This window comes from Sphaeramia orbicularis, chromosome 13, assembly GCF_902148855.1.
Source record: "Sphaeramia orbicularis chromosome 13, fSphaOr1.1, whole genome shotgun sequence".
Taxonomy (NCBI): domain Eukaryota; kingdom Metazoa; phylum Chordata; class Actinopteri; order Kurtiformes; family Apogonidae; genus Sphaeramia; species Sphaeramia orbicularis.
The window spans coordinates 52,866,175-52,878,244 of NC_043969.1; the positions used below are offsets into that span (position 1 = coordinate 52,866,175).

The 12,070-nt window shown below is 38.9% G+C and overlaps 1 protein-coding gene across 1 annotated transcript in view; it reads left to right on the forward strand.

Annotated features, from left to right (window-relative positions):
• Window positions 1-12,070, forward strand: part of LOC115431221 (unconventional myosin-XVIIIa-like) — a 339,665-nt gene that overhangs the window by 6,400 nt on the left and 321,195 nt on the right. Inside the window, exon 2 of the mRNA XM_030151449.1 lies at window positions 982-2,127. Coding sequence (XP_030007309.1) covers window positions 1,093-2,127 — 1,035 coding nt within the window. The 5' untranslated portion in view covers window positions 982-1,092. The remainder of the gene's footprint in view (window positions 1-981; window positions 2,128-12,070) is intronic.

A 12,070-nucleotide genomic window follows, 5' to 3' on the forward strand; every position in this document is an offset into this window, starting at 1 on the left:
ATTATGCTTCCATCACTGTTCAGTCAGCTGGTGACTCTGGTGTTTATCCAACCAAAATGCCAAACATTCATTTGAGCTTGTCCGATATATTAGTCTTCCTGTCCGTGTGTTTTGTATGGTTGTAAACGAGCGTTGAACTTCAAACCTACTGTTTTCTCTAAACAATGCATTTGAACACGTGTGTTTGATTTGGAAAATCACATTATGAATAAAATGAATAAATCTCATGGTCATATAAACAGAAAGAGTTATTTATCTACAGCACAGGTGTCAAACATGCGGCCTGGGGCCAAGTCTGGCCCACCAAAGGGTACAGTCCAGCCCCTTTGGATGAATTTGTGAAATGCAAAAATTACACTAAAATTATGTATGTATATGTATATATATATGTATATAAAATCCTTTTAGTTCAGGTTCCACATTCAGACCGATTCACATTCACGTGGGCAGGATTCAGTCAAATACTATCAGAATAACATATTAGTAATGACAACTCCAAATGTTTCTCTTTCTAAATGTAAATATTTTCATGTATTTACACTAAAACAACGTATAATTTAGTAAAAAATATGAATAACCTGAAACGTCTTAAGAGAAGTCAGTACAATTTTAACACTATTCTGTCTGACTTAAATGTTTTGTGTGTTTTTAGATCCACTGTGATCTGTCAGTTATAATGAACATGTGTAAATGATAAACTGAGGCAGAATATTGTTATTTACACTTATTTTTTCAGTTTGTTCATGTTAATGTCAATGTAAATTAACTTTTTTCACTCTAAAACATAGAGAAAAGTTTGGAGTTGACATTATTTCTAGATTATTCTGTTATTATTTTAGTGGTTCGGCCCACTGCAGATCTAATTTAGCTGAATGTGGAAGTGACCTTCAGTGAGTTTGACAGCCCTGTGCTACATGTTGAGTTGTTTGTGTGTTTAATGATTCTTAATGCGTGTTTTGCTGTCTCTGTTTGGTTCCTCAGGGGATTTGTCCCTGTCGGTCGCTGAAAAAGCACCTGACCAGTCACCTGGACTCGTAACTGTGTCGGAAACAGAGCCACATTGTAGGGACGCGCGGCGCCGAGCTCTCCAACATGTTTAATCTGATGAAAAAGGATAAGGAGAGGGAAGGGAGCAGGAAGGAGAAGAAGGATAAAAAGGAGAGGATGTCTGCGGCCGAGCTCCGCAGCCTGGAGGAGATGAGCATGAGGCGAGGCTTCTTCAACCTGAAGAGGGAGGCCAAGCGCGAGTCCAAGAACAAACTGGAGATCTCCAACCCCATTCCCATTAAAGTGGCCAGCAGCAACGAGCTCACCCTGACCGACATCGAATCGGACGGCCTGAGCAACAGAAGCAGCGTGGTCCTGGACGAGCAGCTGAGCGCCGCCAGCTCCACCGACGACCTGAAGGCCGAGTCGGGCGGAGCTCAGGACCCCCACCGCGGCTCGGTGCGGGACAGGGTGGCCCACTTCGGGTCCCTGGCCAAGCAGAACTCCTCACAGGTGGGCCAGATGATGAAGCGCTTCTCCTTTTCCCAGAGGAGCAAAGAGGAGAGCCCCTCCGAGGGCTCCACCCCTTCGGGCCAGAACTCGGCCGCTCCGTCTCCGCAGGTGGAGAGCAAAGTGTTCAGCATGCTCCGTAAACACAGCCTAAAGCAGCAGCAGCAGCAGGCCGGAGCCGCCGAGCCCGCCGCCAAAACAGTCTGCATCCCCGAGGTGGTGGACAAGACCTTCCCCGCGCAGCTGCAGCTCCCCCCCGTCGTGGCGCCCAGCGCTCCAGAAACACGTGTGCTGGAGCTGCAGCGGCGCAACACCGGCGACTTTGGCTTTTCTCTGCGTCGGACCACCATGCTGGACCGCAGCCCCGACGGAGGGGTGTACCGACGCGTGGTCCACTTCGCCGAGCCCGGCGCCGGCACCAAAGACCTGGTGCTGGGGCTGGTGCCGGGAGACAGGCTGGTGGAGATAAACGGGCGCAACGTGGAGAACAAGAGCCGCGACGAGATCGTGGAGATGATCCGGCAGTCGGGCGACACCGTGTGCCTGAAGGTGCAGCCCATTCTGGAGCTGAGCGAGCTGAGCCGCTGTTGGCTGAGGAACAGTGAGGGTCTGCGCCGGGAGCCACGACATGTAAGCACACCCCCACCCACCCCTTACCCCACCCCCCCAACACTGACCCTCTGTTTAGGTGCACACACACACACACACACACACACACACACACACACACACACACTCAGGGGCGTGGAATTGTGTATGGACTCTAGGGACCCGTCCCTACCAGTACCCATCCACTTCTGTGTAGTCCCTATCAGTCCAACTGCTGTCTGTAGTGTTTAGTCAGTGATTCTGGCACACAGAGGGTTAACAGCCGGTCTCTGCTAGAAGTCCCGCCTCTAATGTAAATATCGTTTTCCGATTAGCTCTTTGGTTTTGCTAACGTACATGTGATTGGCCGTCCCCGCTGTCACTCAATCTACTTGTTAAAGGAACCTGCTAGTTGGAGCGCTGACGTAGGTTTTCAGTCTGTTTGTATTTGTTCTGTCTGGGTCACATCAGACAGACGGATCTGAACATGAGTGGAGTCATTTACATGTACATACGGACATGTGTGTTTGTGGGCATTCATGCGTGCACCTGTGCGTGTGTGCTCGGTAATTAGGATGTAAAGGATGTCAGCGAAAAGAAAACTGGATATACGACACTTCTGTAGGAGTCACAGTGTGAGTTAGTTCAAGGGTTAGATTTGATTAATGTCTGGTAGGAAAAGGTGTAAATGGGTATTATCATATTAGTGTATATGGGAAAAAGGACGTGTGATATTCTTTTATTATTATTATTATTATTATTATTATTATTATTATTATTATCATTATTATGTATTTATTTACTATTATTTATTTATTTATTTATTTAGTTAGTTGTTTGTTTGCTTATCAATCATTTATGTACCAGTACTTATAGTTTACTGGTTGATTTTTGTTTTGATTTCACTGTCGACATGTTCGAAATTAAGATTTCATTCATTCATTCATTCATTCATTCATTCATTCATTCAGGGTATAGAACTGTAGAGGCTCAACACAGATATTGAATAAAAGACCATAGTTAATGCCAAACAGACACACTTTTTAAAAGTTATTTTACTTATTTTCATGTATTTCTATGGAAGAGAGCAACTGTTTAAAAAACACACAAAGAAAATTTGTGGGGAAAATACAATGAAACCTCAGATTGTAAATGTGATTGTAGATGTGATTTTATCCATATTTTTGGGGAATAAATTACATGTGTTAATTGAAAGTCAAAGCCTTTTTTGCTCAGGCAGTAACTGTACCATCAAACTGTATGAACAGTGTGTCCACAATCTGTTCATATGTCATGAACCAACATATTTATGTCAGGAGACAGAGAGTAGAGAGGAGGAGGAGGAGAAGGAGGAGGAGGAGAAGGAGGAGAAGAAGGAGGAGAAGAAGGAGGAGAGGCTGTAAATTCACAGATGAGGTTCAATAATAATGCATTTGTTTGTCATGAGAACAACTTTGCAGAATGCATTAACCCTCTCATGTGTACTGGTCACCACAGTGGACAGCTATTCTACAGCTGTTCTCATATATTCATGGATTTTTTTTTACACATATCTTTATTAAAGTTTTAACACATTACATATCTTTTCTGACATGAATTGGTAACATTGTGTAGATCTCCCCTGAGTCCCCCATTAGTTTTCACACAGTTTATCAGTAAATACAGGTTTCATTGCTTCAAAAATTGCATGCGTGGTGTCCAGCTGAGTGGACATTTTTGCAACTTCATGAAAAATAGGTTCATATGAATTATTATTTTCTAATTTTTTTTTAATGTATTTTTTAACATTTATTTATTTATTTATTTTATTTATTTTCATAAGACATTTTTCAATCACATTGTTTTTTTCATAATTAAAGAGAAATGAAAACACTCAGGGAAAAAAATCTTGATTAAGGTTCTCATAATTTGTGCATGAAAGGGTTAAATTCTTGTATTGTCTTTAAATATTCAGATATACTTTATAAACATGTTAATTACTGATTTTTTTCTGACTTTGATTGTTTGCTCATTTGATCAGCTCTACATGACATGAAATTAGGATTGCAAATGCAAAAAAACATCATCTTTCAGGAGTGCTGCCTTGGAGCACTTTTGTGTTCACACCAACGTCCAAATCAAACCTACGGCCTCGCACACACTCAGTGTTTATGTCTGTGTTGACTGTGACCTTTTCTTCTGAACAGCAGTAGTTGATTTAGGCCGTCATCTGTCACTGTCGCACATTTATACCAAGACCCTTTCAGCCTCTCAATATTTGGCTTTTTCATTGATTTAACAACTGTTGCGGACATTCACTGGGGAATTAGTTACATTACATGTGAGTAATGATACAGAATAAACCAGAACAAACAGTTTTTAAAGGTGCTCTTGTATATAATGAATACTTTTAGGTTTGATGCATGAAAGCACATTTTTTTTTTGTATTTTTACTTCAGTAAAGTTTTTGATTTCATGTTTTTTTCCAAACCACTGACCACAATACAGGAGCGGAAACACCACTTAATATTTCTCTCCAGTCTATATTAATATTTTTTTAATGAATATTATTCATAATTTTTTACAAAAAATGTCTGTTTTTCTTCAATAGCTTCTCAGTCATGTGACCCAGTGACTCCAAACCAGTCTCAAATTATTCTAATAAGAAGGAGCTATAGGAAACACCACTTCATATTTCTCTCCAGTCTATATTAATATTTTTTATTCTTCATTAATGGATACCCTTCTCATATTTTATTGCTCATTATGCTTTGTTGGAGTACAGCGATGAATAAATCACCCACACACATATATATATATTTATTCTCTTAGACTAAATAGCCCTGCTTCTTTTTCTGCATTACACAACAACTAAGATTCCTAATCTGTATTGGAAACATAACATATTACACAGTGCGTGCAGATAATTCCTCGTGCTTCGCTCTTTCTGTTTTGTGCTGTGTTTTTGTCAGTCCAGCTCATGGTTTGATGAACCGTCGCCTGTTTCCATATTACAGAAGGACTTTTCCCGTCTGTATCGTTACGTCTCGGTGTAGTGCTCTAAAGGTTGGAATCCGTTGGCCTTGCTGTGCGTAGCTTCCACATTCAAAGATCACATGACCAGCAGGTATAGATAATCAATGAATGGATGGTTATGTGTCCAAACGGGTTGTGTTCAGAGTTTGTGTTCAATAGTTAACCTTTGTGCTCCACAGCTGTGGTGTTTAATGGAAAATAAAGTGCTTCAACGCCTCTGTCCTTTTCCAAAATATGTTTCAGTGACCCAGTGGAAAATGTCCCGAATGTAGCTACACCTAAATCGTTAATGTCACAGTCATTTAGCATCAGTTGTCAATGGCAACACCCGTATAGCTACAAGTATGACATCAACATCTGAAGGAGTACAAAAAAAAAGTCATTATATGAATAAATCAGCCTTTATGTAATGGAGGAAGGATGTTTAAGGATGTTTTTTCAGTTTGACTATGACCTTTATTGTTAAACTGTAAGAGTTGAACATCAGGGAACAGTCAAATTAACTCACTATAAACATCCTAAAACACTGATTCAGAAAACTTTATTTATCCCATACAGGCAATTCATCTGCAGCTTACCACAGACATCAGCCCACATCCAAAGTGCAATGTGACAAACATAAATAAATCAGTGCACAAATACAGGGTTATGAAAAGCAACTCCGAGTAAATGCATTTAAATAATCAACAATAAATAATCAATAGATACCAATGCAAACTAAAAGACCCTATTGGTTCTGCTAATATTTAAAAAAAGAAAAAAAAGGAAAAATAAAATCATATAAAATGACTAAAATGGCTTCTGTCAGAGTTTAAAGTGTGATAGCTGTTTAACTCCACTGACAGTAGGGCTGTGTATTGGCAAAAACCTGGTGATACGATACAAATCACAATCCAAGGACTAACATAACTGACTTAGTTATGCAATAAGGATGCTTTTCCTTCCACTGTCACCAAGTGTTTACTCCTGAAGGATTCGGTTGGTGTCTGTGAATTGTAGGGCTGGGTAAAAAAATCGATTTGATCAATGTTGAATTGATTTCTTTTAAATTTTGCGCAATTGATTAATGTGGATGAGATCGATTTTTCAGAGCAGGACCGCGAGTAAATGACCCGGAAACCGCCGACGTGGAAACACGGCCAGCTCTGTTGCCCTCGTGGAGACTGTCTTGGTCGTGCTCGCAACAGTTCTGGCGCGGGAGGAACGCAGAGGAGGGGTGGGGAAAAGCCCTCAGTGGGAGGAGGGGTGGGGAAAAGCCCTCAGTGGGAGGAGGGGCGGGGAAAACCCCTCAGGGGGAGGAAGGGTGGGGAAAACCCCTCAGTAGGAGGTCCTCCAGGCCTCAAACTGGAACCTACAGTGCGGAGGAACTGTCCGGCGGAGGCGGGTCATGGAAGCCAGTTGTTTTAGAAATATTAACTTGGATGACCTGTGGCTGAGGGCGGAGTTAGAGGAATAGTAAAACGGAAATCACGAAGCTCCGCCCACCCTCCCCCTCCAGTGAGTTTGTTGTACCAAGGGCCCAACATGAGTCTGTTTCAGGGGCCAAACTGGTGTCAGTGCCCCAGGGTGACAGTAATGAGCCTTAAGACTGGAAACAGCAGGAATAAAACAGAAGAAAGATGAAGAAGAAGAAGAAGTCTGATCTGAGCCACTGGAGAAACATGGACATGTTTGTGTTCATTACTTCAGAGCAGATTCATCTGTTTACTGATGAAATGTCAGATTTATTTCCTTTCTAATATCAGTATTAATTCTGTGTTGCATGGCTGCAGTAGTCAGATAATCAAGTTACAACTCAAAATTGTACTTTGGTATCACTAAATGAATCTGAATCAATCAATTAATACTGAATGGAATCGCAATTAATTGATTCAGAACCTTATGAATCGAATCGATTAAGGAAACTGGCCATGATACCCAGCCCTAGTGCATTGGCTTTAGAGTCTGGTTTGGATCAGCTCTAAATGGAAAGTGTCATGAGATACCTTCAGTTATGATGTGTCACTATATAAATAAAAATGTGATGGATGAATGAAGCTTGGGTCCATGTGCTTTTGCTTTGTGGTGTCCTCCTTCTGGACATGTACACATCAGCCCTTTGAAGGAACTGCAGTGTAGTTTCTTCTTCATAACAGTGCTGTAAATCTCCTCCATGTTTGTTAGAGGGTTTTTTTATACGACTGCCTCTCACATTTCTCTCCTCCTTCTGTCTGGTCTTGCCAGTGTTCGACAAAAGCCCTTTGCCTTGGACCTTCTAACTGTCAGCTGGACCACCTCAGGGCTTCTACATTCTTTGCTGGAGCTGTGCAGAAGGCCATGGGTGTGATGGGTGTGGCAGCCCCCCATCCACACACCATATGGCCTGTTTTTTTGCATGTCCATGACTTGTGCGCTATTTGAGCTTTTTTTTGTTACTATGTCAAAGGTGCTGTCACGCATACTTACTGATGGGACCGTGCAGGCTGTTCATCTTCCCATACTGTGACAGTGAAATTAAGCTCAGTAATGAAAGTACGGCCTCGTGCCACAGATAATCACCACACAAATGGTGTCCTAACTAGAGCTGTGTATCGGCAAGAATCTGGCGATACGATATAAATCACATTACTGAATTGGGTCAAAATTTGTCCTGAACTTCCAACATGCATTCATGTGAATAGTTGTTGATAAAAATATTGTTTTAGCTAATATGACAGAAATTTGTCATGTTAAAATGGGGTCAGGAGTAAATTAAAAAAGGTCGGAACCACTAACTTACTGTGTCATGATTAGGGCTGTGTATTGGCAAGAATCTGGCAATATGATACAAATCACAATACTAGGATCATGATACAATATATCATGATATAACATGATTCTGTTAAAAAGGCAATTTTTGTTTGTTTCTTTTTTTAAAATGATTATTTCCTTGAAGAATTGAATTACACCAGAAATCTGCATAAATACTAAACACATTTTTATTTGATCCCAACAGGATCTAATGTTAAATCACAAAATGTTCCTGTGTTCAAACTGAAATTATATTTTATGGACATTCCAGTTTCAGATCCTGTTCAAATGTTCAGATTCTATTGGTTCAGAACTAACATCAGAACAGGATTTTTCTGCGATCCCAACAAAGGAACGAACATCATTTAATAAAAGAGTGTTAAATAATAATAAATAAAATATAAACAAAAGACAATAACAAAAAACCAAAAATGAAACTCCACAATATCTGCATTTGAATAAACACCTAAAAGTACAATCGATACGGTACTTCTTAATATCGATACAGTATTTTGAAATGAAATATTATATTGCAGAACCGATATTTTCTTCCACCCCTAGTCCTAACCATGGTTCTAATAGTTTTGGATTTGTCATTATAGTTTAGTTTTATTTAGTTTTGGCTTTATTTTTCTCTAATTCAGTTAGTTTCAATTAATTTTTACAGCAGGTTTGCTAATTTTTTATTAGTTTTTGTTATTTTCTAAATGCTTAGTTTTAGTTTAGTTTTAGTTTTTTTGTATCTTTTCTCTTCTTCTCCGTCGTATTCAAATAAATCCCAGACAGGACTCTGCTGCTTTTTCCCCACTTTAGTCTCGGACTCTGAACGACAAGTGACGAGAAGTGACGGACCGTTAAATATCATACGGTGCTGCTAGCTAAAATGGCTTGAGTGAAATAAATCGCTTTTGTATCAATCCGACATTGACAAAGACGAGAACAAAGGGAATTTCATCCATAATTTTTATCTGTTTTAGTTAGTTTTGTAAACACACAATACAGTTTCAGTTATGTTTTTTTTCTTTTAATTATAGTTTTTATTTATTTCAGTTAACGGAAATGTTTTTTCAATTCTAGTTTTCGTCATTTCGTTAGTTTTCCTTAACGATAATAACCTTGGTCTTAACCAGGTTGTATATTTTTATCACACAGGTTCAATTTGAACAGAATGCTTAGTTGTTGCTTTGTTTTTCTGTGTTTTTGCAGAGGCTTTATCAGCCGGCGTCTTAATGAGAGGTGAAGTATACAGAAAAAACGTGAAGTAGGATTTTCAAAAGGTTATAAAAGCCATTGAAAATGTGTGTAACCCCCCCCCCCCCTTGCGTTAACAGTAGCTGAATGTCCTCCAGCGGGCCTGCTTGGCTGTGTTTGTTTGCCTCCGTTGGCTCTGGTTCAAAGGTCCATGTGATACAGTGAGAATGAAAGCCACTCAGATCTCCTCCTCTCACCACAATTGAATTCATCTGCTCTTGGAGGCAGGGAGGGACTCTGTGTAAGCCCACGTAGTTTCTGAACAGCAGACAGAGGCACTGACTGGCTGTGGAAGCTCTGCGTCCACACTGGCTGTTTGGTGGAAAATCCCACTCTGCTGTTTCTGCAGAACAGACTTATTTGGATCATGTGACCAGTCGCTATAATGATTTCCATGAAGCCAACAGGAAGTGTTCACCAGAGGGGGCTTTGTTACTAGGGCTGTGTACTGGCAAGAATCTGGTGATATGACACAAATCACAATAGTAGGATCATGATACCATATATCACAATATATCATGATACTGTTAAAAAGGGAATTTTTTGTTTGTTTCATTTTTTAACCCTTTCATGCACAGTGGTCACTCCAGTGGTCAGCTATTCAAAGTTGTTCTCTTGTACATTCATGGATTTTGTTGTTTCAGTTCCATATCAGCCAACACAGTGGACGCTTATGCATCATCCCATACAGTGCAGTTCAGACCATTACTGTTCTTGATCAACCTGATCTGCAGCAACTTATTTGAGTGTGAATCAATTGCTAATGGTTATTAGACTGTAATTAACAGGGTTTTTTAAACAACATTTATTTGGCATATCTGAGTAATAGCAAGAGACCCAGGAAAGGAAAAGTTTTGACTTTTTTACATTTAATAATTGTCTTGATTGGAAACAGCATGATGCAACAGTTTTTTCATATATATATATATATATATATATATATATATATATATATATATATATATATATATATATATATATATATATATATGTATAGATATAGATTTAGATATATATAGATATATATAGATATAGATATATATATAGATATAGATATATATTTATATTTTATTTTTTTTTATTTTATTTTTTATGGAATGTCCTTTGCAGTGGACAGCATTTTTTTTTTTTATAAAACTGTAAAATTCTTGTCCCCTACAGAGGACAAAAATGCTTTGCTGGGTCTCAGGGGGTTATAGAATGTTAAAATGTGAGAACAGATTAACAGCATTAAAAAATGTATTTCATAGTTTTCACACAGTATGTCAGTAAATGCATGGTGTCCAGCTGACTGGACATTTTTGTAACCCCATGAAAAATAGGTTCTTAAAAAGAAAACATTCAGTCACATTGGTTTTTTCATGCCTAAAGAGGAATAAAAACACTCAGTAAAAAAAAAAAAAATCTTGATTAAGGTTCTGATAATTGATGCATGAAAGGATTAAAATGATTATTTCCTTGAAGAATTGAATTCCAGCAGAAATCTGCACAAATACTAAACACATTTGTATTTGATCCCAACAGGATCTAATGTTCTATCACAAAATGTTCAAACTGTGTTCAAACTGAAATTCTGTTTTCCAGACATTCCAGTTTCAGATCCTGTTCAAATGTTCAGATTCTATTAGTTCACAACTAACATCAGAACAGGATTTGAGTTCAATCCAACAAAGGAACCAACATTACTGAATAAAAGAGTGTGAAATAAGAATAACAAAAATATAAACAAAAAACAGTAACAAAAAACCAAAAATGAACCTTCACAATATCTGCTTTTGAATAAATACCTAAAAGTATTGATACAGTACATTTTAATATCGATACAGTATTGTGAAATGAAGTATCATGATATGTTGCAGAACTGATATTTTCTTCCAGTCCTATTTGTTACTGCACAGACGTGGAACACACGCTGGCCTCCTCTGTAACGTCACGTGTCTGTAGTTGATTTGTGTTTGTGCGTTAACCAGCAGGCCTGCCACTGTGTCTTTTGTCTGCTTTAACGGATAGCACCAGCTCCACCGCTGGGCTCGAATAAAGGCCAGTCAGTAGAAGGGGCCGTCCTTCAGTGATAACAACAGTTGGACAGACAGGCTGCAGGATTCTGCCAGCTCACATCATTCTCAACATTAACTAGTACAGTCATCTACTTCCACAGCCACCGCTCACTCCTTTAAACCCTTGGAGCATGAAGATGATGAACAGTTTCAGATGGTTATCCTCATAGCGTTATTGCCCAACCCATACACTATATCACAGGTGTCAAACATGTGTCCTGGGGGCCAAATATGGCCCCCCCGCCAAAGGTTCCATTCCGGCCCTGCAGGATGAAAGTGCATAAATGAACCTGAACAGTCCAGGTTCCACATCCAGACCAATGTGATCTACAGTCAAAATAACAACACAGTAACCCAGAAATAATGACAACCACAAAATTTCTTTGTAAAAAATTCACTGTAAAAAAAAAAAAAAAAAAAGGAAAAAAACAGTAATATTCTGGCAGCTTGTTTCTTTTTTAAATGATTATTTCCTGGAAGAATTGACTTAGAGCAGAAATCTGCCCAAATACTAAACACATTTGTATTTGATCCCAACAGGATCTAATGTTCTGTCAGCAAATGTTCAAACTGTGTTCAAACTGAAATTCTGTTTTACAGACATTCCAGTTTCAGATCCTGTTCAAGTGTTCACATTCTATTAGTTCACAACTAACAACATAACATTATTTTTGTGCAATCGCAACAAAGGAACTAACATTATTTAATAAAACAGTGTTAAATAATGATAAATAAAATACAAACAAAAAAGAAAAACAAAAAAACCTAAAATCAACCTCCACAATATCTGCATTTGAATAATTATCTAAAAATATCGATACGGTACTTTTTAATATCGATACAGTATTGTGAAATGAAATATCGCAATATATTGCAGAACCGATATTTTCTCA